Source organism: Theobroma cacao, chromosome 1 (assembly GCF_000208745.1).
Source record: "Theobroma cacao cultivar B97-61/B2 chromosome 1, Criollo_cocoa_genome_V2, whole genome shotgun sequence".
Classification (NCBI taxonomy): Eukaryota; Viridiplantae; Streptophyta; class Magnoliopsida; order Malvales; family Malvaceae; genus Theobroma; species Theobroma cacao.
The window spans coordinates 4,660,150-4,686,882 of NC_030850.1; the positions used below are offsets into that span (position 1 = coordinate 4,660,150).

Sequence of the window (26,733 nt, forward strand, 5' to 3'; positions counted from 1 at the left end):
GTTTCCAGTCAACTTGCCATTGGTTAGAAAAAAAAAAAGAAGCAAAGGTTATCAAAGAGGAGAAATATAATATCCTCTGTACGAACCTGGCCACTTCGTAGGAAAAAGCCTATTGACAGAAATGTCCTTATAAAGTCATTCTCAAAGACAAGAACTCCAAAATTCGTTATACATGTTCGAACTCTCTCCCTATGTATGTGTCCCTTTGTTCCTCACTCTCTCGTTCGTCTCTGATCGAACTCCATTGATTAGACTAAAGCAATTTAGGGATTTTGAGCATTTCCTAATTCAAACTCCTTAAAAATGCCGCCACTCACCTGCACCAAACTGGCTTTGATCACTCTAACCGGAGTCATCATTCAAATCATTGGCCTTTCTCTTTTCGTCTTCGGCTTTTTTCCCGTCAAACCGGCTCTCACCGGCACCAGGTAAACAGTTTTCCATTAAAAAACAAACAAAAAAGAATGTCATTTTCAATTTAAAATTTATCTTAATTTTCTTTTCGACATTGCTTTGCTTTATATTCAGTGGCTCGGAGAGTTTCCACTTACCTATTTGCAACTCAGTTGGGAATCAAAGCGAAACGACTCTGCCGTCCGATCAACTCAGATCGTTATATAAAGTTCGTTCTAATAGTAGTTATAACTAAAATGAAAAAAAGCAAAAAACTGTGTGTTTTGTTTTTTAATTGTTCTGAAAATTTGAAGTTATTTTTTCTGTATTATAGGAATTGTCGGGGATTCCTTCTTTATTTGATAGGCTAATTTTAATGGTAAGTTAGTTTTGGTTTGTTTGTTTGATTAATTTTTAAGGATAAGTTTGAGTTTTTGTTGTATAATTTACAAGGATTTTAGTTTAGTTTAGGTTATTGATGGTCTTCCAGCAGAATTCGTGCTTGGCAAGAATGGGAAACCTCCTAGTAAGCAATTTTTGGAAGCTATGCCTTATACTCAGTCATTGCTAGCCAGTGGATTGGCTGTTGGTTACCATGCTAAGGCCGCCCCTCCAACTGTCACAATGCCTAGATTGAAGGTGTGGTCTTTTATTCATGTTCTTAAAGGAAAATATTACATACATCCGTCCAATTACATCAGCCGCAGCCCAGCATATCAGGATTCAGTTCGGTCATTGCAGAATTCACCAGACCAAACGTTTCATTTATTTGAAAAAGTTATTGTTATTAAAATGTGGATTCATATATGCTGATAGGACTAATTTTACGAGGTTTTGCATTCTGATTTTTGGGTTAGAACTTATGTAATAATTTCTCCTAGTTAAAGATGTAGGAAAAAAGTATAAGTTTTGTGGGGATATGGTTTTGGCCTCACAGCATTAGCTTGTCATTCTAGGCTATGGTGTCCGGTGCAATTGGAGGATTCTTGGATGTGGCATTCAATTTTAACACACAGGCTATGTTGGACGACAATCTTCTTGGTTAGATCATATAACTTTCTTGAAGTTCTGTAATTGATGACTACTTGTTGTTTTTAAGGAATCTATTGACGGGTACAACTTCATTGTTCACTCATATGGTTTGCAGGCCAGTTTTTCAGGATTGGTTGGGAAATGGTGATGCTTGGTGATGAAACATGGCTGAAGTTGTTTCCTGGGGTATTCAAAAGGCATGACGGTGTTAGCAGCTTCTATGTATCTCTCATTCTTCGCATGCAGTCTTTTCTCTTTGAAGTATAAAAAATTAAGTAAACTGATTTGTGACATTTACTTAAATTTGGTCTTGATACAGGTTAAGGATACCGTGCAAGTAGATCAAAATGTTTCGCGACATTTGGGAGATGAGCTTAGTAGAGATGACTGGAATCTTATGGTTAGCATTTGTTTTTTTTTAAATGATCTAAATAGAAATATCTTGTAATATCTTTTATTGTGATATTTGTCTCAGTTTCTTTTTATTTACTTTTTGATTATTATAATTGGAGAAACTTAACACAATAAACACCAAAGGGTGCCAACTCAAGTACTTTCTACCTTTCTTAAAGTTAAAAAGGTCATGGCTACCACTTCATCTTTCCTTTCATGCTATTCTGGTGCCGGTGGTTAAGGTGGTCTTTGATTTTGCTTTTAATGAAGAATTTTCTGGTGCATTTCTTTGACATTCAGTATAAACTGTAGTAACATAAAGGCCTGTGTAAGGTGTGAAGTTTCATTTTCAGCTTTATAGGTTTCTGTTTGGGATTTGAGCATGTGTTTCTTTGTGTTAGAGGTGTTCATGGGCAGGGCCAGGCCAAGTTGACACCTCTAAAAGCTAGTGCCAGGCCGGACCTATCCAGATCTGTCCATTTAAGCCCGTTTATTAAATTTATTATTAAAATAGAAAAAAATTTATAATAATATTTTCATATTTTTTAAATATATTTTAGATTTTAAATTAAATTAAAAAAATCTTATTAATGTTATATTGTCCCAGGTCAGGCTGGGCCTACCTAGAATATCCTGTCAAGGCCCAGCCTCTGTCTGCTTGGTGGGCGCCCAGCCCAAGGACAGGTTTATTTCTGGGCTTCTTGTCAAACATTTTAGTTACACACTTCAGGTGTTTGTTGTCTTATTTGGCTCCAACCTGTATGCTGAGCTGTTTTATATGTAAATTCCTTATAGTTAATGTAGTTTTTATTGACTACTTTGAAGGTTAATATAATATGCCAATACTATGTACTTTGTTGGTGTTTTATATTGAAAGCATAGGGATGCTTTTCCTTCATTGTCTTAATTTAAGTGCATGTTCTTTGTTAATTTACTTCCAGTGTTTCTTGATATGGGAATCTTGTCTTTTAGAGATTTCTGCCTCTTTAGAACTCTTCTCTTTGCAAATACTTGAAAAACAGTGATTATGTTGTATAAACTTGAGAGTGGCATGAACGTAGCATGATTTAATGCAAGTACTCCAATAATTAGAAGGGGACTCTGGTACTGTCTATATTGAAAAGAAAAGTATGGTTCATGATGCAATAAAAAAAAATGGCCCTAGATTGAGCAGAATGAGAGTAAGATTTTCTGTTTGTGTGGTTTTCTCTTTGTAGTTTGATTAGGCTTTATTGAGTTGTGTTGGGCCTGCCTATTGGTTGTAGTCTCTTCACTTTGTACTTCTGTACGGCTCACCTTGATTTACATCTCTTATGTTATTCTAATGTTAAGCAGTGGTCTGATCACACCTTAGTAAGAACTTTTGCATTTCCCATGCTGATGCTCTTGATAAACTCTCTGTATTATGAGAATGAGAAGTTACTGTTTTGGTTATATGAAAGTGTCCAAATACAAATTTGCATTAGTAATTATATTTAGTTATTCCAAAAGCTAAGCTGAAAATTTGATTTTTGAATTATATTTTTCTTGGTGGTACACTTCACCTCCATTGTGGCATGATTTTAATTGGTACTATTTCCAGATTCTGCATTATCTAGGCTTGGATCATGTTGGACATATCGGTGGCCGGAGCAGGTACTTTTTATATGGTTAGGTTATGCCTTTATCTTCATATGAGCTAAATTGCAATCTTATTCTTCAATTCAGGCTATAATTGGATTCTGAGGCAACATGTTCTTGCGATGCACTTCCCATCCTCAGCATTTGCATAAGAGATTTTAATTCAAAATGCAAATGACTAATGTCCGTCGTGCTAAATGCATATACATGTGTGTGCGCGCGCACGCGCGTGCGCGTGTGTGTGTACATACATGCATATGACTAACATTTGCATAAAACATTGTCATTAGAACCTAAATGAGTAACATTTGTTGCTATACATATTTGTGGAACTGCCTACATTTCATTATGATCTAAATGCAGCCTTTTGGCATGAGCTGTGTTTTAAATGATGATCAATATGTTGTTTTACTTTGAATTTTTCTTTTTGGGATAAATATGGTCACTAAAATTATATCCTTTTTCTGTCTCAATTTTTTTTTCTCTCTCTTGACTAATTCCTTCTCAAATTTTTCTTTTGTTTGATTGGCTTTGGATCAAATTGTAATTGTGAATCTAGATGACAAGCAAAGCTGGATAAAATAATGATACATAAAGACTAAAGTAGAGAGCAGTATAATTATAAATCTTGATATGAGTCATGAACGCTTATAAAATAAAAAAGATATGAGTCATGAACATGAGCTATAATGTGAGCTTATTAGCATATTTGGTCAATTTTATTTACTAAGAGATGTAAGTGAAGATACATATATTTGGCTAATTTTACACATACACATATGAATAGTGTAATTCTTGACACATTTCCTTTTTAAAGTATAGGTTGGTGCATTTTTTGGGACATTACTTATTATTTGCTCTTTGCCCAGTAGCATTACTTATTGGATGATTCACACCGTGTCTCTTGGCTTCTATTTTTTTTAATTTCTTTTTCATTTTTAGTGTTATTTTCAGGACAATTTGTGTTTGCAGTGTAAAATATTTGATTTGTGTTGTGTCGAAATGAGGTGTAATTGTCAATTCAGTATCCTTATATCACCTTTTTGAGCAAAATGCATGTTTGAAGTCTAATATGATCAAAACTCAAGGATGCTAGTATAATTTAACCATCTTATTAATATGATTTTTTCTCCCTTTGTTACTTGATATACATATTGGTTTGCATGGTGGGAAAAAGATTGTTTGTTTGGTTGTTGTTGTATTTTTTGAATCTCATTTGCATGTTTGTTCATCTGTTTTAGTATGTTGATGGCCCCAAAGCTAAAGGAGATGGATGAGGTGGTGAAGTTGATTCATTCAAGTACCACTCAGTCCCAAGGAAATGCCAGAGGGCGGACACTTTTGGTTTGTGCTATTTAATTCTTCTTGAATTACTGATATCAAACTGATATACTGGCTCCAAATAATTGGATCCCTACTTTTCTGGAATCTTGTAAGATTGATAATTTTGATGTATAATCAGAGAGTTCCCTAACATATAGGGGAAAATTGGAGGATTTAATGCAGCAAAATTGGCCCCCAGTCATGGATTTGTCTCCAGCACTTTCTATGATCGTTATTTGACAATGACACCTGGATTTAAAATTGTGGTTATCATTTTGTGAAACTACCTCTATGTATTTGGTAGAAAGATTTTTGAGGTTTCAATAAATATTTTGTAATGATATACAGACTAGATAGTGATGAGCAGCATTGTGATTGTGTATGCTTGAATATGCTTGCTTATATATGCTTATATGTGTGTATGCAAATTCTTTTTCTTGACAGTCATTGATGTTTGTGGAAAAGGGAATACATATATAAGCTTTTGTAAGCCAATTACTAATTGGAATGTGGGTGTGTTTATTTGCATGCATGCAAGTTCTTGTTGATGACAGTCATTTAACAGTTATGGAAATGGAAATGATATATAAGCTTTTGCTAGGCAATTGGTGATGGGAATTTGGTGTTAGCAAGCTATCGATGTTGTCAATCAGCCTTGTGACTAAATATTGGTCCATTATATTGTCATTAGTTCTTGGTTTTCAAACTAAGGTGTTTAAACACTTATTCACATAGACACCTATAGAGCTTTGATTTGACCTTCTTTCTCTATATGCGAGCAAAGGACTTGACTATTACAATAAGGAAGTCAAGACTTCTTTAATACGTCTATATTTCATGTTATCAAATGACACAGAGACTTGAGTGTCTCTATGTGTGAAGGCTTCTTAGTTTACAGCAGTATTTTCGTGTCAAGTAAGCATTCTTAAAGTAGAGCTTTGTCTTTCCATCCATGGCAACATTAGGGTAAATTTGGTTTACAATTCAAGTGCATTTGGCTTGCTTTAGTAAGCCCTTTGCATTAGCATGTATGCATGCCCACATATTCACTGCTGGCCCATTAAAACTGGTCTCCTCATAAATAAATATGAGATATTCGGTGGTGACTGATTGATCCTCTTACCACTTCATGCTGCATCTTGCTTTCATGTGATGTGATTACTTATATATGTTCAGATCTATTTTTTGTTGCTCTTGAGAGTTTGGTTTGTTTATGGCCTTTGAATCATCTGTTGTTTGGGATTTACTGATATTTGCATTTATTTCACATGTAGATGGTAGTAAGTGATCATGGCATGACAGAAAATGGTAATCATGGGGGTTCTTCATATGAAGAAACTGACTCCTTAGCTCTTTTTATTGGCCTGAGGAATCATGTCTTTGACTATGCATCAGTCATTCACCAGGTAATTAAATGATGAAACTTCACAACATTATATTGTTGCTGTGGATAGTTTCTGATGGTTCTGTATGTTTCCTCAAGCTCTATCACAAACTCTTCATCTGTTACATTGTGCATATGTGTTCCAGTATACCAGTATACCACTTTTATCATTTTCTTCTGTAACTTAATAGGGACTTAAACATCATTTCTTCCACTGAAAGTTGTCAGTGCTAGAATGGGATCCTATTAACTTCATTTAGGTTTTTCATCATTTTTTACTCTTACCCTTCAGTTGAGGAAATTTGAGCATTTGCAAGTTTCTCCTTATATGTTAATGGAAACCCTCAGTAGGTGAAAGAAACGTTTTAGTGCTTTAGCAGTGATGAGAACTTCCAGATATTAGATCAGGGTTCAAGAGCTTGGTTAACCATGCTATTGTAATTTTTGTAGTATAATGACTGATAGAGTTATCTAATTTTAAAATTTTTTTGATGCAGGTTGACATTGCACCCACCTTGGCTCTTCTATTTGGTATGCCAATCCCTAAGAACAATGTTGGTGTTCTTATTACAGAAGCTTTTGATTCTCTAAAAGGTTCATCTCTACTTCTTTCTTGATCAGTCATGAAGTAGTAACAAAAATGTAGAAGGAAAAGGGGAAAAAGTGGATACTATTTGGCAAAAGAAATATATAATTTTTCTGAAGGTTATGTCTGCCTTATTCCTAGATGATATCATAGTGGCATGCTTTTCCTCTGTAGCCTGGAGTATGGAAATTTTTTACAAATATTTGTTGCTCTATTCATCTTCCATAAGATGCTGTTCTTGATGGACTCATTGAATCACATTTACAGTTATGCACAGGGTGCAACAGAAGAGTCTTAAAGTATACATTATGTGCGTTTTTGAAACCGGTGGAGTTTGGGCCAAATTATTACCTCTAGCCCGAAGTGATAAATAGGGATGGAATTTTAGCGAGAGAATGTTTCAAATTAGAAAATAAATCACTCCCTTTTAGGCCCATACGCTGTCTAAGCTGATGTGATCATCTAATTCCTTTCCTTCTTGATGAATTCAGAGGACCAACGTCTGAGGGCTCTGGAGTTAAATTCTTGGCAGTTGCTCAGATTGTTGCAAGCTCAGTTATCAGGTTTACCATGCAGAAATTTCCCCTGTGATGTATTCAGTAATCATCAGAGTTCTGGTCCTAGTGAGTGCAATCATAGTGCAGCGAATATGCTTTGTTGCTTGTATATGGAAGCGGAAGCTCTACACAGCTCCTTGAAGTCTAAGGGGGGCTCTGAGTGGGTTTTCTGCATGTTACACTATTTAGCATCACAATCATTAAATATTATCCAGTTACAAATATTTTTACTACCATTTGTTGTTGTGTAACTTGTAGGTTTGCTAGCAACAAAGAGTACAGCAGGACTGCAGCAGCATATTACAAGTTTCTGAAATCTGCAAGTGAGTGGTTATCACGCAGATCCACTGATGTATGTATATTTATTTTAACAAGTTTCTGAGTTGATTGAAAAATTTTAAGTCTCTTTCGTATTAAAATAAAAATTAATTAGTGATATTCCAGGAGTGGTGTAAAAAAAACATTGACTAATTTTATTTATTTTTCTTGAAGATCTTATCTATCCTTTTAACCTTATTTTCATTTTGATCTTGAACAATTTCTTTTTTTTTTTTCTTTTGGGCAGAAACCTGTTAAGCTACTTGCTGTTGGACTAGCAACAATGTTTATCTCATGTGTAATATTATCAAGCCTGATGTTTTGTTGGGTTAGAGAAATTTATCTGGGAGGAAAGCGACAGCCCTCCAACTTAAATGATAGCATGAATGGCTGGTCTTTAGATGAGACATTCATTCTTGGTGTTATCTTGATCCTTGTTACAAGTATGGGATCAAGTTCTATGGTAGAGGAAGAGCATTACATATGGTATTTTGTGGTATCCACATTCTATCTCTTACTACTCCGTAAAACAGCACAGTCCCTTGCACCAGTTGGTGTCCAAAGTTCTCTTGGCATTCACAAAGTACTAAGTGGAAAAGTTTATTCTAGAATGTGTTTAATCTTTTTGCTGCTTATCTCCGGAAGGATTTTGAGAGGCTGGCATCAAGGTGGTGTAAACTGGACTACTCTACCTGACATTTCTAAATGGCTTGAACTGGCTGGGAGTCATTATGTGAAATTGCTTCAGCTAATATCTGCATTCCTGGTGATCAGCATAGGTGTATGTGCTCTATTTTCAATAGAATCAAAGGGAAAATTTTTTCAGATGGTCAGACTTAGCTTTCTGATGTCTGCATTGCTGGTTTTGTTGCATATCATAAGATATCAGGATTATACATTTTCGTCAACTAATTATGGAGCTACCTTATTGGCACAAATAATCTATGCAATTCTTGGTGCTGCGACTATGGGGATTGTTGTGGCCTTGCCATGGCTTATTCCTTTTTCAACCTTTAAGATTTGCCCTACTGATAATACCCTCTCACCTACTTCATTTTTTCTTAGCATTCAAGAGAAGTTTCCGTTGGTGGAATTAAGAGATTCTTTATATGTGATTGGGTGGTCATACATATATTGTTGGTGTCTTCTGCAGCTGTTGCTCCAACAGCCAATTAACTCAACACCCATACTATTGCTGCTTGTGCAAATATTGGCCAGCTTGCTCTATTTTGCTAGTAATGGAACCCAATATAAAGAGTGGATAGAGGTCAGTTGCTACCTTATATTTTCCTGATTAATTATTTTATTTTCTCATTTGTGTTGAAGACAAGTAATTTTGCATGCTACTATCCCAATAAATAGATAGGAGTCATGTTGAACTTTCTCAAGTGAATTTTTGGATGAAAGGAGCATATGCTAATTGCTGAGGGTTGAGAGCCCCCTCATAGTTTCATTCTAAAGGATTAGTTTGTGCATTTTATGATGTTCATAGTTGTGAGAGTTAGATTTCAGTGTTCATTGCCTCATTTTTAAATTCATAAGGACATTCTCCTTGGTGAGCACTAGTACATACTTGACTTAGTACTCTTCTTTTTCATTCTTCAAACCCCCACCCCCCTCTGTTGTTCTGGAGTTTGTGTTTTGCTTTTTTCTCTCTTTGCCAAAGAAACTCTAAATTTGTTTAAAATCAAACGGTAGAAATTAAGCCTGTACGTACATGAACAAAAATAAGTTGAAAAGGTGTGAAGTGCTTTTAGGAACTCATGAAATGACCAACAGTTTTCTGGTACTAATGTCAGGACTTTGTTTTGTTTTCTTAGATTGCAGCATTGTACTACTTGGGAATGGCTGGTCATTTTGCTCTAGGAAATAGCAATACACTTGCTACTATTGATGTTGCTGGAGCTTTCATTGTATGTACTCTCTTTTTCCTTGCTCACTGTTAATATACACTCGAATGCAGACCTTTTTTTACTGGAAGACTTGTATTCAAACTTAATCTTTGCTATACATATGAAATTTAAGATATTGATATTAATTAAATTATCTAACTTTCCCAATATTGTTTTTTGCTCATTGCAAGGGCATATCAAGTCACTCAACATTGCTGTCTGGCGTTCTAATGTTTATTATCACCTATGCGTCCCCCATGTTTATTCTTCTTAGCCTGGTAATGTACATCTCTATGAAGAATACTGCCCATCTTGTAATTCCTGAGAAAGCAGATGCTGGAGACCTTCTCACGATGATGCTTGGTTTTCCTTGCCTCGTTCCTCTGGTCTTCAATTCAATTCTGTTGACTGCGTACACAGTTGTATTGCTGTTGATGAGGAATCATTTATTTGTTTGGAGTGTTTTCTCACCCAAGTAAGTTTTAAGTCTCATCAGAAAAACTTTGCCGCTTTTAGATGATTCAAATGTGTCTGCAAGCATGTTTCAATGATGTCAAAAAATTGCATGGATAGCTGGTGTTCTTGTTCTTAAGTAACATTTAACCTATTTTGTAAAAACCATAGAAGTATTTGATTTACTGTAATCCGTGTTATTTACTTTGCTTGTGGTAAAACTAATGACACAAATATGTCCAGGTACCTGTATGTCTGTGCAACAACCCTATGCACTTACATAGGGGTCTCCATTGTGGCTGCAACTGGAATTTATACACATTTGGTACTGGGCATCCGGAAAAGAAAGCAAGTACCAATCAGCAACAACACAAGATAGCACTCAGAGCAATTAGCAACCCAATTTTGTGTTCTTCCAATATGGTGGAAGGTCATTTAATACTTGTTTCTTTTTTATTTCACTAACTTCCTCCATAGACGCATTTGGTACTGGCCATGCAGAAAAGTAAGCACCTCGCCATTAGCAACAACACAAGATAGAGTAACGGGCGACCCAATCTTGAATTCTTCGAAACCAACTAAGTTGGTGTAACTAGTTGTTTCATAAGATTCCCTAGCTTCCTCAATGGATGTGATATTGCATGTAGGAATCAGATGAAGAAAGTATAGTAATAGGAATATTAGAAGATACTCCTGAAGCAGTTGGTGGTCTTTGTTTACATAAAAACATCATTTCTGGGGTCAAATGAAGCTGAATATTTTGTTGGTGAGACAGGTGAATGCCTATGGTTACATGATAGAAAGGAAGGATCATTCTGAAACTGGCTTTTAAATCTTGATTTTTTATTTTTATTTGTTCTGCTTTCAGGTCAGAGTTTGTTATTTTAGCAAATGGAACAATGCAGACAAACATTGGCATTCACACCGGGTGAATGGTATTGTCTTTATTTTTCTTATCAAAATTTAGTTTTTCAATAATATTTAAATGATGTGGCAAAATAATGGTAGCTGATTTAGGATTTTAAAGGATGAAATAGGAGTTGGACCTCTGTTTTACTTGCGTCAGCACATGAATCATCCTGGAAAGAAAAATATAGATGTGCATCGCATTCCTACTTGGGGTTGAAGTAAAGGTGCTAGATTCGTTTAGATGTACTTTAAATAAATAACAAAAATATGAATTAAATGAAATCAAAATAAATTTTAGATGTATAAAAATTTAATTTACAATGATTATTATTATAATTATTATTATCTAGAAGATAATTGTAAGTTGTTTTGTTTTCCAAATTCGTATGATAAAAGTGTAGGAAAAGAGAAAATAAAACAAAAATTTGTACTGACGATTGATGAGAGGTAACCGTTGGGTATTATCCTCGTTGCTCAAGCAGAAGAATTGCGTCACTCAGATACTCACTGTCCCCTTGGATGAACAGATTGCAGGGCTGAGAAATGATCAAAACACCCTCATATCCTACTTCACCACTCCATGTCCACATTCGGTATTTCAATATCTTTGCAGTTTCTCCCTCTCCCTACGCTCTAGCTCGCCAATAAGAATGCGACCCGAATCAGCCGGACCTCACCTAATCGTTCGCCCGCCTGTCTTGTCACGTCCCCACTATTGCTTTAATTCCTCCTCCTCCTCTATTATAAGAAAATCCGACTCTCGAAAACCCGACCCGTAATCAGAACCCGCTCTCTCCATTCTAGGACTTAAACCCTCATGACTGATTAGCTTCTTTTTTACTCAACAAGTTGCTAACATTCAACCCACCGCAAAACAATGACCCATACCTCCAAAACAAAGATTTCATACGAGCAAAAACAGGAAAGCCATTTTTTTAACATGGGTTGCGATGGCAATGAGTTCAAAAGGAATGATTTAAAGCAAGAAAGAAGTGGAAAAAAAGAGCCAAACAAAGCGCCTTTAGAGAGTGAAAATGAGAAGGGCACGTTTTGGACTGTTTGTCCATACTGTTATTACATGTATGAGTATGAAAAGAAGTATGAAGAGTGTTGCTTGGTTTGTCAGAATTGTAGAAAAGGGTTTCATGGAGTGGCGGTGGCTGCGCCTCCGGAAAGTTTGTTGGTGAAAGGGAAAGATGGTGGGTATTATTCTGGATATGGGTTTTTTCCATTAGGTCGTTTTGGGGATAGTTTCTTGGGTGACAAGAAAGAGGTTGGTGGGGGAGATACTGGGAAAAAGCATGAGGTTGTGGAGATATCTGATGATAGTGCTGATGAGACGAAAAATATGGATGTGAAAAATAAGGGTAGTAAAGTGAAAGTAGAAGTTTTGAACACTGGTGAAGGAAGGCGTGTAATGACGAGAGTAAAATCTGTGCCGAGGAATACAAAGAAAATGATGGGCAAAGGGGTAAAGGGGAAGAAAGTTGAGAAGATGAGTGTTCTAGAAATGAATGTGGAGCTTGGGAATGGAGTTGGAGATGGTGATTGTGGAAGTGGAAGTGGTGGAGGAGTAGGTGTTGGAAGTGGATGTCAGGATGGTTGTATTGAGAATGAGTTGGAGTTCTTTGAGGGAGATGATGATATATTTGTTGGGTTGAAGGGTATATATTGATCCAAGTCTATGGAGAGGGTATGGTTATTTGAAGGTTGTAAAGGGAGTCCTCTCTGTGCCTATATGGTTTTAACAGTAGACAGTTCAACAGGAAAGCAAAATTGTGTAGGGCGCTGACAATGTGTTTCCTAATCTCATAGTTGAAAACGAAATGCAGTAGTTGTAATGTTCTTGAATCTTGATAATTCTTGTTATTTCATGGTTATTAGTAATGGAAACTGTGTTATGGTTCTTAAGTATGTGCTTTGATCTCTTGTTTAACTATATGTCCTTGAAGGGAGAGTTTTTCACTGTTTAGATGACATGTTACAAGGGACTCGATAGCCATGGCGATTATAGTGTCAACCTCTGTTTCTCGAACAAATTTTGTTATAACCAGTTGTGTAGGATTTACTTTACATTTGTCTGTACGCATCAAATAGTTTAGCTTGATTGAGGACTAAAGCTGAATTTCCTGATAATATTTCTCAAGTTTTGCATGCTCAGTGTTTAAACAATTTTAGCTTTTAATGAAGATACTGATATAAACATATTAAGATCTATGAAAGTGCCTTTCTAGAGAAGCTGGTTCCATCTGATTAAAATGCCTATCTATGAGGTAAGAATAAATTTGTGGATACTTAAGGGTTTGTGAGATATGAATGAATTTGTGGACACTGAAGGTTGGTTCCCTTGTCTCTCAAACAGTTTCATTCCAGCTTTGTCAATTGACAATGGGTCCACTTTCTTAGAAAGTACTATGAGGAAAAAGAAAGAAAAAATGGATAGAAGGAAGTTGATGGAAACGCTCCACAAATCTCTATATCTATCAGAAGATTGATGAAACAGGAGGGTTCCAAGTGAATGGAAATGAAGTCTTCTAATATATTTCATACTTCTCTGATTTCAGGTTTCTCATGAGATGTTCTTATTTGCTTCGTTGGTCTTCATTCACACTTGTGATTTCTTTTGGTATGAATTTGCAGAAGGTCCCCTTTAGATTTTCCAGTAATACCTGCTGTTGGTGATATTGCACAGACACAGTTTGATATTCCTAGATGGCATTAGCAATTTCTTATGTTAAGCTGGTCTTGCTATGCATTTATCTTATGGTCTTTGTATCTAGTCACAAATCACAAATTATTTTTCTAAAGCTTTCCTTGATTTTAGTTGAACTTGCTAATTCTGTCATGGTTGTGAGAGAGCTGAATAGCTGATGGACAATTTTTTTAATTTTTTGGCTGGCTTGATTTAGTTATGATTGGTCCCAATGGAACTTAACAATGATAGTTAGAGGTGAATTAGTAGTTGATAAAATGGCAAATAATGAGCAAGACAGTTTCATGTCAGAAACAGCTCAATGGAAAAGAATAAAAAAATGGTGGTTTATTCAGATAACGCCATAGAAGATGATTGTGGTGATTACCACCAGCAGAACTATCAATCTCAGCAAATTATTTCCCTGCAGACGATGAATTCCACCAGATCGTGTTCTCAAGGTAAAGTCAGAATATTGCTTGCATATGGAATTCCTACCATTTCATGGGTCAAAACTAAACATTCAAGGAAGGAGAAAAGGAAAAACTATATGATCATTCCTAGTAACCTAACAAAATCCCCTGTTCTTCTTTTCCAAGTCCCTGTTTTAACAGATTGGTTGTCATGGTCTGGTGCCTTTAATCAGTGCAAAATATTTGTCTCATGAGCAGTTATAAAGCTTGGACCAAATTGTTAGGCCTGATAATCCAATAGTAGATAATTTAACCCATGGACTTCCTTTTTTTTTTTTTTTTCATTTATTGTGTGGTAAATCATGCAAAAATTTCATGGTATATAGGCAGCAGAAATGGTGTTCGACTGTCTTGAGCATTGTCCAATATTGTGGCAACTCTCATATTCGCTTCTTTGAACTGAGTCTGTGAGGAATGATATGATAAACTTGTGGAACAAACTTCAGGACTATTCATAGTCGATAGAGTTTTTGTTTTTTTAACAAAATAAGAGTTAATTACGTATTATTCATAAAAGTTTTAAGTATAAGCAATGATGAATTTAATCTAAACCAGAGAAAAAGGAATGAAGAAGATTCAACTTCATTTCCGTTAATTTTTTTTATTTTTATTGTGATCAGATAAAGAGAATTTTTTAAAAGTTCAGTATATTAATTATGAAAAAATAACCTTTCGATAAAGAGAATTGAACACAAGATTTTAGTTATATCTTTCTTCTTTTTGCAGAGGCTTTGCATAGAAGCAAACTTGTAAATTAGATAGGTGACAATATACTTCTAAACTATCGTAACTCGGATTGAAATCAAGTGGCAAACCCTTGCTAGCCCTTATCAATGTTTGTATTTTTTGACTTCGAAGACAAAATCAGCCATGATAATATAACTTTTTCAAAAAAAGCAAAAAAAAATGAGATTTGAAAATGTATTATATTTGAGAAATGATTTGAGTTTAGGGTTTAAGATTTAAGGATTTAGAGTTCAGGTTAAAGATTTAGGGATTTAGAGTTTAGAGTTTAGGCAAAGTATCTGTATGGTTGCTATCAGTCACTGACTTGGCGTCTAAATCAAGCTAGTCTGGCGTCTAAATCAATTTAGTGAGCTAAGAAAGGATGGTTATGGGAAGTTGCCTCCTGAAACTCAGGAGCTGCGGCCCGGATTTGAGTTAGGGAGATTTGAGTGCAATTGATCGGGAAAAAGGGACAGAAGAGGGAAAGAAAGGCCGGAGAGCCACCGGCTGTAGAGAGGTGGCGCGGCTGCATAATCCATAGAGTTAATATCAGATCACACCAACAATTTCACATTCCAATATCTTAGAATTAAATGTCAGGATTTTATCAAATACTTAAGATTACAACATCTTATAAATAAGATAAAATCATCCCATGTTCGATACATCGATTCTCATTTATAAGGTGTAATATCTCTTGTTCTTCCTGTCTTTAATGCAGACATATGCCCGTCTTATTAATTACCTGTAAAGGGCAATAACCTTGTACGATGCTCTTTGGATCAAAATCTCTCTACCAATCTCTCCATAGAGAGCAAACATTTGTTCTTCCTCTTTCTTTCGAAGGAACAATTTTTACTGGAGGCAAACCTGAGGTCCCCCATGGTCCGTCTGAAACAGGTAATGATTTACTGTTTTTACCCCTTTTCTGATTCCTTTATCAAGCTATCTTCTCAAAACCATGCGTTTTACCTTCTGGTTTTGTACTTGTAGTTAGAACAAGATATACAACATCCTCTTGGGGGTTACTATAGTTCAGCGTTATGCTCAAGGCCAAACAGCCTTTCGCAACAAGTGATTCCCACCATTGACATCCTCCTGAAAAGTTTGCCGAGGAAGACGAAATCAAAGGCTGAGACCAACATAGCCAATGCTGTGAGACATAGAATTGCTGAGAGGCATCGAAGAAAGCGTATCTGCCAACAGTATGACATACTCCGTTCCATCCTACCAAACTTGATCAAAGTAAGTGATGATAGAACACAATTAGTATTACATCAAAGGTTAGATTAAGTTCTATATTTTGTTTGCAGAAATTTCTCGAATTCTACTAATGAACAAATGAAAAAAAAAACCAGCTCATCGATAATGAAAGGGTACTCAGCAATCGTTTCATTTCATGCAACAGATGGACAAGGCATCCGTGCTGGGCGAGACAATCAGGCAGGTGAGGGAGTTGAAAAAGAGACTAAAAGAAACGAAAGCAGTTTGTCGTGGAAGCTTAGAGGGTGTGCTCCCTGGTGAGTCAGACAACTTGAGTTTGGGTTATTGTGAAAGCGATGGGAGTTTGTTGAAGGCAACATTCAGTTGTGACGACAGGGCAGAGCTGATATCTGATCTGACACGGGCAGTGAGGACGGTGAATGGGAGGGTTGTAAGAGCAGAGATGGTGTTTGTAGGAGGAAGGAATAAAAGTGTGTTGTGGGTAAAAGGGCTTAGTGGAAATGAAGGTATATGTATGCTTAAGAGGGCTTTGAAGATGGCCGTAGATAGACCTAAGATGAAAAATGGGAAGCCTCGTTTCACTCACTGATTATTCTGTTGTAATTTCTAGCAGTTGTAGAGCAATGGAAAAGGGTAGGTTTAAGAGTATATTTAAAGAATAATGGTAAATAGTGCTTCGTGTAATCATTTTTGCAGTTGCAGTTCTATGACAAAGAACAGGATTTTGAAACATGATTGCCCCAATTCTACTAAGATTTTGTATAAAACTACGACTTAATTTTCTTCGGGTAGATTTGTGCTTCAAAATTCAAGCACCTTTGCCAAGACCTTGATGAATGGTAAATATATTGCATTAGCATACCATCAACATGTGAGTTCAACCTGTCGCTTAAATTTGAGTCTTGAATTGGCAAGAACATCAACAAAAGTTTTTTATTTTATTTTTTCTGTTCCACTAGGGAGGGGGTTTATATTCAATTGAGCCAGCTCATGGCAGGCAATATGCATCAATACATTGGGTTATTACTCAGCACTTATAAACTAAAAAACTTGTGATGAAGTCTGTAAAAAAGGGTTTCCCATGATCTATTATTACTGTCAAACTGAATACTATGTACAACAAATTAATCAAGGCATAGCCCAAGAACAAACTTTTACTTCTAGGCAGGAAAGAATTTAGTAGTTTCTTGTGCTAGCTTTTGACTAATTTCACAAGGCATTTCCCCAAACAAGATGCTAAGAAGATGTAAATAGGATTGGCTCCTCAGCAGGGAAAAGAGATATACAGCACATACCAATCCTACATCTGTTGGTCCAAAGCTTGAATAATTGTAGACAATCTCTGTGTATGGTAAATAGCAAAGTCAGTGTCAGTGCTTATAAAACACAAGTTCTCTGCTACAATTGGCTTTAATAGTTTCTTCTAATTTCTCGACCCGATCAAAATCAACTTTGAAGGAAACCATGGTGATCCCATCTTTGCCAGTATCATAATCCTGTTTGATGTCCTCAGCTTGAAAAGATTGCAACTGCAACAAAGAAGAACAAAATGACCATACAGTCAAACATTCAGTTCAGCCTGTGATGCATCGAAGGTTCCATTTTAAGACCAAGAAAATTAATAAGCAAATGGGAGCAACAGAATGGATTCAGAAAATTTCAATACTGCAACTTACACACGCCAATTGTAATTAGTTATTTCATCAATGTACCTATATCACACATAAATGAAAAATCCAGAGCAAGAGTACAGGAAGCAGAACATGTCACCCTCAAAATATCAATAGTTTAACATCATCCTATCCCTTGGTAAATGAAAGCTTATTTCCTTTACTATTAACTAACTGATCCCAGCTAACGATTAATTTGAGAAAGTCACAAAATTACTCACAAAATTTCAGATAAAGCAATACCACCACTAAACATGAAAGAATTGGTTTACTACAAAAGTGAGCCATTGTCAGAGGAAACAATCAAGTGACATCTCAAGGATGTTACACGAATCATACACATTCCAATGGCGATACGTGAATGATAAACTAAAGTAGGCAAAACTCTATAGCATACTAATAGAAGAAAAAAATGGTAAGTTGCTGCTCTCTATTTGTAAACATTTTATGCAGATAAGTGCTTAACAGAGACGATAAAACCAACCGTAAAACATCAAGTTACATAGAAAAGAGACATATTTTGAATCAAAAACAATGCTCACTTGATGGTACAGAACTCCCAAAAGATCGAAAGGAATCTCCACACCGATCGGAACCTACAAAAATTCCAATAAAATATTAGTCTTTCAAAATATTGAAATCATAAAAATAAACTTTTCAAATGTAAAAGCAACAAAGTCTTTTCCATTCTTACTTTAGATTTTACAAGACAAGTCGGAGCATTTCTCAAGCATTCCGAAGCCACTCCACCATAAGCCCTAACAAGTCCTCCCGTTCCCAATTTAATTCCTCCAAAATACCTGAATTCATATAAAAAAAATCCATATTTGTCCTTTTAATTTTAATTATGGCGAAAAATCAATTGTCAAAGTAATTAAATTTACCTAATAACGACCACCATTACTCTGTCTAAACCTGAAGAAACAATGGCAGAATGAATCGGCTTCCCCGCCGTTCCTGAAGGTTCGCCGTCATCATTTGACCGGTACTGATCCCCAACCTATAATCCTTTGACCCGTCAATTTATGAGCGGAATTGAATTGAATCGGATAACTATTACCAACACGGCGTCGTATTAGATACCTTGTAAGCCCAACAATTGTGAGTGGCGCGCGGATCCTTAACCTGATTGAGGAAAGAGTGAGCGGATTGTTCGTTGGAGATAGGGCCGGCGATGGCGATGAATTTGCTCTTTTTTATTTCTTTCTCGCATGTTACTGTTTCTTTGATTGTGGTGTACGCGCCTGCGTTGGAGGCGGTGCTGGAGCTGCTGGCGGTGGTGACCATTGGGTTTTTGGCGGTGCAGAGGGAGGAAAGCGAGGCGGAGAGTCGGTGGTTGAGCTTGTGGCAGTAGCTGTAGCCAGTTGTTGTTATTGCCACTGGCATTTGCTTGTTTTGGTGCCTTTAGTTTCTCTCCTGTTTGTCGTTTCAAAAACTTCATAGGCTCTTGTTTCTTTTCCAGCCGCCGTTTCAAGTGGAAAGACCATTTCCATTTGGACAAAGTTACGACGACGTTTGCACCCATTTTAATATTATTCCTTTTCTTTTTTATTTATTTTTTCTGGTTGGAGCTTCTTTTCATCTTCTTTCCCAACAAAATGGATGAATAATGAATGGGCTTCTCGCCTTCTCCGATTATTAGAAAAATCATTAAATTGAATAAATAAATAAAAGGGTATAAATGTTTACTTGTAATGTTTTTATAAAGTAAATAAAACTAGTTGATTTTGATATTTATAAAGCTTCTAAAAACTCATCATTGGAATCAAAACTTAGTCGACGAGACTACGAAGATTAACTTTTATACATTTAAAAAGTATTATTGATCAAATAAGTATGGAAACTTCATAAATGACAAATGTTCATGAGATAATAAAAAATAATATCAAATGAGTTAGATGATTTTTCTGTTTGTTTCACGAGATTCCAATTGAATTGAGATAGTATAAAAAGATTGTTAGACAAAATGAGAAAAAAGAATCTTAATATTATTATCATAATAATTTTCTTTTTTTTCTATTTTGTAATATTACTATTACGAAAGTACGGTGATAAAATTCAATGAAATCAAAATACAATGATAAAATGTAATATTGAATCATACTACAATAATAAATTAGGTCCAATCCTAACCTTCTATAATTTTTCTATTTAATTTGATTAGTCTATGAGAATTTCCATGTGTCTCTAAGGAGGTCTAACTTTCCTCCCAATAGTTGGGTCCTCCACGTGGCAAACATTTTTCCATATAAGACATGCCACTAGTTTAAATTATCCACGTAGACAGACAGTTGATGGACATTTACGTCACATAGCTCGCATGACAAATTTTTGTCTAAATAAGGATTTTAATAAATATAAATATATGTTAAATGATTCAATTGGATGCAATAAAAAAATTAAAATTTAGTTGAAAATTTAAATCAAGTATAAAAACTTATTTTGTGTTTCTTGATCTTCTATCATCATAAGATAACAAAAAATACATATAATTTATAATAATATTTTTATTACTATTAAATAAAATTTAGAATTAAATTTAAGTAGATTTTTCTTTTAATACACGATAAACAGCTTGGGCCGGACGAGGCTTGAGCTTCAAAATCTTATCCCCAAAGTCAGTCAAAAGGTGCAGCTGGCCTGATCTACGGACCTGGGCAGGCCAACCGCCCATGGACAGCAAACTTGAGAGTTTAAAGTAGACGATTATAAGGTAATTTTACGGATAAAAAAAATGATGATTACTGCTTTTTGAATTACAACAATAAGTAAATAACTGAAAGCTCGATTTTATGTCAGCTCAAACCTCAATAAAACGTTTGAGATGATCCATCGACGCTTGCTCTCCTCAATGAAATACCGGATGATCTTACATCAAAAGGATTAGACCAGCCGACTTGCTCAAAATCAGATGCTCTACTGTTACTATTCCTACGATGTCTACTTGAGTCAGTGTACAAAAATGTGGAGTTCCCATCCCTCTCCAGCCACCGATCACGGCCATCCATCTCCGCCCCTGAATCTGATGAAATCCCATATTGGCTGTACCATTCGGGTCCCATGTCACCAAATAAATAATCAGAGAAGTCTTCACTCCTTGAAGAGTCCTTGGTGCTTGCTGTGCTGCAAGAGCTTGCATCTGAGCCGCTGAAGATGGAAGAACTCTCACTCGATGAATCAGCTGGAGGAGTTCTTTGCGTTGAATGAAACCTCCAATCTTCTTGATCAAACAGGTGCTTTCGGGTTGAAGTATCAGAAGGATACTTATGCTTCCGTTGTGCTATAGAGGGATCCAACCTTGAAAAATTAGAGTCAGATCTCGTCTTGGATGTATTTTGGCTACAAGGAACAGCTTCCAAATTCCTTTTCTTGAACCTCAAACCATGACACTCAAGATTGTTTCTTACCAAAGCAGGGGCCCTTGGAGAGCGCCTAAAATTTTGAAGAACTAAAGTTATTTGTGCTGAAAAGAAAATTACTTTAGAAAAACCCACCATTTCTTTACACATTACCTCGCATAGAGGAGCATGTACGCCCCTTCAAGTAAGACCCTCTCCAGCTCCACTGGTATTACCTACAAAATAGGCTGCACAAGTCAAATTTATGTACAGTGATACATCTCATGATGATTTCAGATAGGTAGATTTCCATATATATTAGTAAGTAGAAGGTACATACTGTGCTGTCATCAATCCTGAACCACTCCCCATGGAAACTCTTCACATAACACACATAATGTCCCGAAAAGGCAGCATTCATAACATCCAAGTGAACAACCACAGCATAGAGATTGTAAACTGCAGCCTTATCACTTGTTCCACTCATATATGGGGCTAAATCAAGGACCTCAGGAATTTGAACCGACTTATTTAACTTCCCAAAGTTGCCAGACTGCAAAAGCACGGATGGTAGAGCAAGAGTTTGACATTTAAATAAAGTACATGGAAGCGCAAAAATAGAAACTTGCCATCATAAAATTACCTGGAACCGCTTTAAAACAATGGTGAGAATATTAGGCGCATCTAATACTGTCAACTTCTTTCTTGCTTTGACGTAAGATTTACACCTGATAACAAGAGGATGGAGAATTTATCACTAGAAGCTCAAACAGTTACAGTGACCCCTAGAAATTTTTATATTTGCTTTGAACATGGAGCAGCAATTGCGTGCCAATCCTAACAAAACTCCCACAGTAGGACCAAATATGCCACAGAAGTGAGATTTCAACAATCACTGTAATAATATGACAGTCAAATAGTCAGAGTTCATTTATGCCAAAACTGGGATGGAAAAGCCATAACACAATATTAGATCAGCTGGGATTTTAAAATTACAGGCTAGAATCAAGGATATCTAACAATAAGCTACAATGGCCAACAAGCATGGTAACATGCAAAATATTAACAACATAATGACATGGCAAATTAAAAAGCAACGAACCTACTGCAATGATATTTGTTCTCTGCATCCAAGATTTCCGTAGCTGTAAACTGTGCAAGTGCCTCCTCAAGACTTCCAATATCCCCATCAATCTCAACAGGTAGATCCATCATCCTCTCATACCGCTCAGATTTACCAAGGCACTTCATGCACTTTATCTGAAAACCCAATCATCATAATTTAAGAACAAGGTAGCAAAAATCACAATTGCTTCATGTCCATCAAATAACAATAAGTTATATGAATAAATGGACATTAATGTAGCATCAGAATTTTGAACAACCTTGGAATGAAGGTAACCTCCAAAAGTTAGGCCTACTAGAGTCGTCTCTTCTGCCAGAGGACCTGCAGCCCTTGCTTCCTTGAGGCAAACAGATTGCATGGCATCAACAGCATACCTGCCATCTCACTAATGTGAAGTCTAATTCACATTTGAGAAGGTTATACCAAAATAGTATACAAAAAGAAAGTACTTTTAACAGTTGGTTCACCTCAAAAATTCATGGGCATCCTCTTCCTTCCCAGGACCAAGATGACTTCCAATTTTTTGTATTTTGGATAATATCCTGATTGGTGACAAAGGGGACTCCCCTTCCTTTGCCTTCAAAATCAAACACTCAAACTCACAAATAAAGCACCACTCTTTTTTTCGACCTGCACAGCAACAATGAACATCATATTAAAGAGGAGGTATGAATGAGGAATGAAATCATGAAAAAGTCATGACCAGAAACTTGCATGCTCTAGAGTGTAGCCCTCTGACAAGGTATGAGGTAAGTGGCCGAGTAAAAGCCAAACACTGAAGCACAGCATTAGCATAACAACTGCAGTAATTTTCAAAGGAAAAGTATAAAATTAGCAACTCAAAAACTGACTATTGAACAGAAAACATGCCTCACCAAATCATAGTAGAGGAAAAAACAACAATTCAAAAGATAAGAGGTTAATATTTGGGGGGGGGGGGGGTGGGGGGGGGGGAGAAGGGGACAAGAACTCCATGACATATCATATCTAAGCATCAAGTGTATCATTTTACCTGTCTTGCACTTTAAAGGTGAAGAGCTATACATAAGTTCCAGCACGCTAAATTAGCACCAAAATAAATTTCACAAAATGCACACTACTTGAAACCATTCTCTGGACAAAACATACCTGTTATGAGCTGAAATTAAAACCTATATAAATATCAAGATTACCTGTTCCCACAATTATTAAGGCCAAATGGGCATAGTTCCACCGCATCATAAGAGTAAAGTTCCATGAATAGTTCATATGGAAAGATTATCTGTCAAACCACAACAAAAAGTGCTCAAGTCACAATACAACATAGCAAACTATGAGACTCTCAACAAAAACACATAACAATAAGGAACTACCTTGTAATTGTGTTTTACATTAAACTCATTACCAAAACCAAAAAGATAGGACTTTGACTGTTTGGAGGCTTTAAACTGCTGTACAGCTTTCCGCATTGATGTTTTTAAGCCATTACTACCAGTCTGTGGCAAAGTAGGGGTAGCACTACTTTTTGCCGGCAAGCCCAACTTAGAACTGGGAACAGAATGCCCTCCAGCAGCTGAAGTTGAATGATCATCAGAAGCACTACATGAGGAAGTTTTGACAGGTTTGGTTTCACAAGGTTGCAAATCATCTTCCCTATCATTAGGTACAGTTTTAGGCCTTGAAGAGCTCAGGGATGCTGAGTTACTTTTCTTGGATGCATCAGTAACTAACATTTCAGACAAAACTGCTACTGTTGACTTCTTATAGACAGATTTTGCAGGATGGACATCATCAGACATGAGATTATTGCCCTTAGCAAATGGCATTTGAAATTCAACCTCTTCAGCGTTATGAGTGGATTTCTTCATATTTAAGTTGGTCAGATTATTTACAGAATAGGTCAAATTAGACTCTGAAGAAGGTGAGATAGCTTCTTCCATCTTCTTAGCAGCAGTCTTGCTTCTAGATATAGCAGTGGCAATATCATCAGGAAGTTGCCTCCCGAGCTCGTCATTAGGGCCAGACAGAAGTGTCCTGCTGGGAGAGACATTAACCAATGATTCACTACTGGCACCAGATGGACTCACACCAGCTAACAATGAGGAACTGGGTGGAGCAAAACCATTATGTGTTGCTTTGGCATCTGCATTAGGCTTTAGATTAGCATCAATATCATCATCTCCTACCACTGATGAAGTGTCAGATGCTGTCCTAAATATTCTTTCCACCTCAAAATCATTACTGTGAATTCCACACTGTTTTGTTACTGCAAAATCAGTTGGGGGGCGACATTCATCCTTGTGGCCTTGTCTCCAGTGAATTATTTGACACTTACTAGAACTACATGCGAACAAACGAAGAAGTCAATACCAAAAAAGGGTGAAAATGGCACAATAACATATCTGAATATCCAGTACAATTACTAAAGACATTTACAAGAAAATGCATGCATCTTGTATTTTATTTTGCAGAGCAAACTAAGGGAGATAAAAACTGACATAACAACATGATAAAGCACAGCCAAAACTTTTAAAAAGAATGGCAGCACAAATTTTGTTTAAGCTAAAGCAAAGGGATTCATATAGCCAATCCACTAGTTGAATGAAAATTTAATTAAGCTAAACGGAAGATGAACACCGGGCTTTCTCTTCTACATCTTTAAATTTTGAAGCACTCTTTCTCTCATGGTGCCATGAGCTCTATAATACAAGGGCATGAAGACTACCATTTACCAGCAAGAATGATGCTGAACAACAGAACCCAAGCAGTAAGCACACGTATCTAGCAATATGATATTGACAAGCAGCATTTCAATAAATGGTCCAGAAGTGGCTACTGATAAGCACATAATACGACCTGCATTCCTAAGATGAATCTACCCAATGTCCATCCCCAGAAAGGTAGATTTTTATTTCTCACCCACTCATCTAAACACCAGAAAAAAGAGGCCTCCCAACTTCCTTCTCAAAACAATCCCAATAAACACTAATATCATGAACATAGAATACCACCACCATACAAACCTTATAATAAATCTGATAACTATATAGACCATTCCTGGGAAAATGAAGTAATTCAGCTCAATCTATTCCCTAATCTTTGATTAAAAGAACAATCAATCTAACAAGCGTTTACACAACCTAAGATCAAAACTTCACTAAAATCAACTACCATGCCCAATTATAATGTTTATCAAAACGCAACTAAAATGGGAAAATCCCAATCATTTCCATCAAAATTAAAGGCTTTAACTTCTTCCCCTCAAACATATATCCTGCCATTCCACCTCTAAAGCCGCAATAAATTTTTCATCTTTCTAATTATTCAACTCACCCTCAACAGCTGCAATTACTCCCAACTGTAAATTCTTGAAACTAAGTAAGTAGCTCCTACTCTCTACCAACCACAAACAAATTGCCCAAAATGACAATCCTATTCGTAAAATTTAGGTCAAAATAAAATAGAAGAAGAAAAGGGAAAAATAAAAACGAACCAGTAACGAACAGATTTGCACTGAGAACAGCGCGTTGTGGTAGGAGCAAAGCAAACAGCACACTGGTTCTTGGGGTAGTAACCGTACTCATTGGTGGCTTGAGCCTCCACCACGGCGGCTTCATGCGAGACCATTTCGAGCAACCTCGTAACCTCCTCTTTCCTCGCCGCCGCATTCCTCAACTTATGCCGGATTACCAGAAAAACAACCAGCAACGACACCAAAAAGACGCCGTTGAAACCCAGAAATCCAGGAACCAGCATTTTTTATTTAAGATTTTATTCTATTCCACTTTATTTAGCCGGCGCCGAGGATCAGTCCTGAACAGAGAAAACCTAGGATGATGGTGGCTTTGTTATACATAGATTTCTGCGACGACGACGCTGGCGGTGACAGTGCTGGTGGTTGGAGGGGCAAAATGGGAAATTTAGGCGGTGGTTAGGGTGAGGCGAGGATTTGAGCATCTGGTCGGATCTGAAAGAGAGAAAGCAAATTTGACCGTTTGCTATTATTAATTTTTACGGGGGTTTCTTATTTTGTCTTGTCGTGTTAAAGACAAAAACTTCTATTTTTTCTATCGTTTGACAACGGATTTCGCTGTCTACCGTGTTTGGCCTCCCTCAGCATAGACCGGTAAATTACAAAATTGTTTCGTAATTGTGTCAAGTCAAGATTATATCAATAATATCACTTAAATATAAATAATAAATTATATTTTAATTAATTAATAATTAATTATAAAAAATTAAATTAAAATAAAATATAAAATTTTTAATAAAATAAAATAAAATAATATTTTTAATAATTTAATAATTTTTAAAAAATATTATGTTCAAAATATTTCATTTTTACAAAATCAATTTTGATTTTTTTCTTCTTTGAATAATATGGGAAAGGCAAAATAGTAACCCAAAAACTAAAGAAATAATCGGTTAGTATTATTTTTAAATCAAGTCATAAATTTAAATTGCTAATACACTTTATTATTTCTTGCTTAGTTTTAATTAAATTTGATTTTTTTTATTATAGTAATGAGTTTAGACAAGTGAAATTTAAATAGAAGTATAAAGAACAACAATATAATGTCTTAATTTCTAAAAATATGAGTAGATACTACTAATTTTTATAGGCAAGTTAGATAACTGCTCGTCT

The 26,733-nt window shown here is 36.0% G+C and overlaps 5 protein-coding genes across 13 annotated transcripts; 3 read left to right on the plus strand and 2 right to left on the minus strand.

The window, feature by feature from the left end:
• LOC18611470 (GPI ethanolamine phosphate transferase 2) lies at positions 29-13,689 on the plus strand. 9 transcript variants are annotated; one of them, XR_001927606.1, is made up of 19 exons: positions 29-428; positions 529-622; positions 728-772; positions 865-1,032; positions 1,350-1,434; positions 1,541-1,647; positions 1,745-1,825; positions 3,401-3,453; positions 4,680-4,782; positions 6,036-6,167; positions 6,643-6,739; positions 7,223-7,448; positions 7,547-7,640; positions 7,854-8,873; positions 9,427-9,519; positions 9,690-9,973; positions 10,195-10,726; positions 10,820-10,886; positions 13,223-13,689. XR_001927606.1 is itself a non-coding variant. In XM_018119793.1 (17 exons), exons 1-17 carry the CDS (start codon positions 304-306, stop codon positions 10,328-10,330), a joined length of 2,943 nt encoding a protein of 980 aa, XP_017975282.1. In that variant the 5' UTR covers positions 29-303; the 3' UTR covers positions 10,331-10,913. The 9 variants fall into 9 exon arrangements, 1 of the variants encoding a protein (XP_017975282.1); XR_001927610.1 differs by having other exon boundaries at positions 7,854-8,387; positions 8,760-8,873; positions 10,195-10,886; XR_001927595.1 differs by having other exon boundaries at positions 10,195-10,886.
• LOC18611471 lies at positions 11,801-12,535 on the plus strand. The gene has a single exon (XM_018116884.1). The coding sequence runs from the start codon at positions 11,801-11,803 to the stop codon at positions 12,533-12,535; it is 735 nt and encodes a 244-aa protein (XP_017972373.1).
• LOC18611473 (transcription factor bHLH131) lies at positions 14,954-16,707 on the plus strand. The gene is made up of 3 exons (XM_007047740.2): positions 14,954-15,651; positions 15,745-15,996; positions 16,160-16,707. The coding sequence occupies exons 1-3, from the start codon at positions 15,634-15,636 to the stop codon at positions 16,562-16,564; spliced, it is 675 nt and encodes a 224-aa protein (XP_007047802.2). The 5' UTR covers positions 14,954-15,633; the 3' UTR covers positions 16,565-16,707.
• Positions 17,032-19,139, minus strand: LOC18611474 (IMPACT family member in pol 5'region). Its single transcript, XM_007047742.2, has 5 exons — positions 18,729-19,139; positions 18,530-18,645; positions 18,340-18,445; positions 18,188-18,241; positions 17,032-17,504 (listed from the first exon to the last, which is right to left on the minus strand). The coding sequence occupies exons 1-5, from the start codon at positions 19,029-19,031 to the stop codon at positions 17,346-17,348; spliced, it is 738 nt and encodes a 245-aa protein (XP_007047804.2). The 5' UTR covers positions 19,032-19,139; the 3' UTR covers positions 17,032-17,345.
• On the minus strand, positions 20,184-26,113 carry LOC18611475 (ubiquitin carboxyl-terminal hydrolase 17). Its single transcript, XM_007047743.2, has 11 exons — positions 25,582-26,113; positions 23,462-24,428; positions 23,282-23,370; positions 22,824-22,909; positions 22,577-22,739; positions 22,369-22,483; positions 22,086-22,243; positions 21,627-21,711; positions 21,324-21,536; positions 21,158-21,219; positions 20,184-21,077 (listed from the first exon to the last, which is right to left on the minus strand). Exons 1-11 carry the CDS (start codon positions 25,842-25,844, stop codon positions 20,453-20,455), a joined length of 2,826 nt encoding a protein of 941 aa, XP_007047805.2. The 5' UTR covers positions 25,845-26,113; the 3' UTR covers positions 20,184-20,452.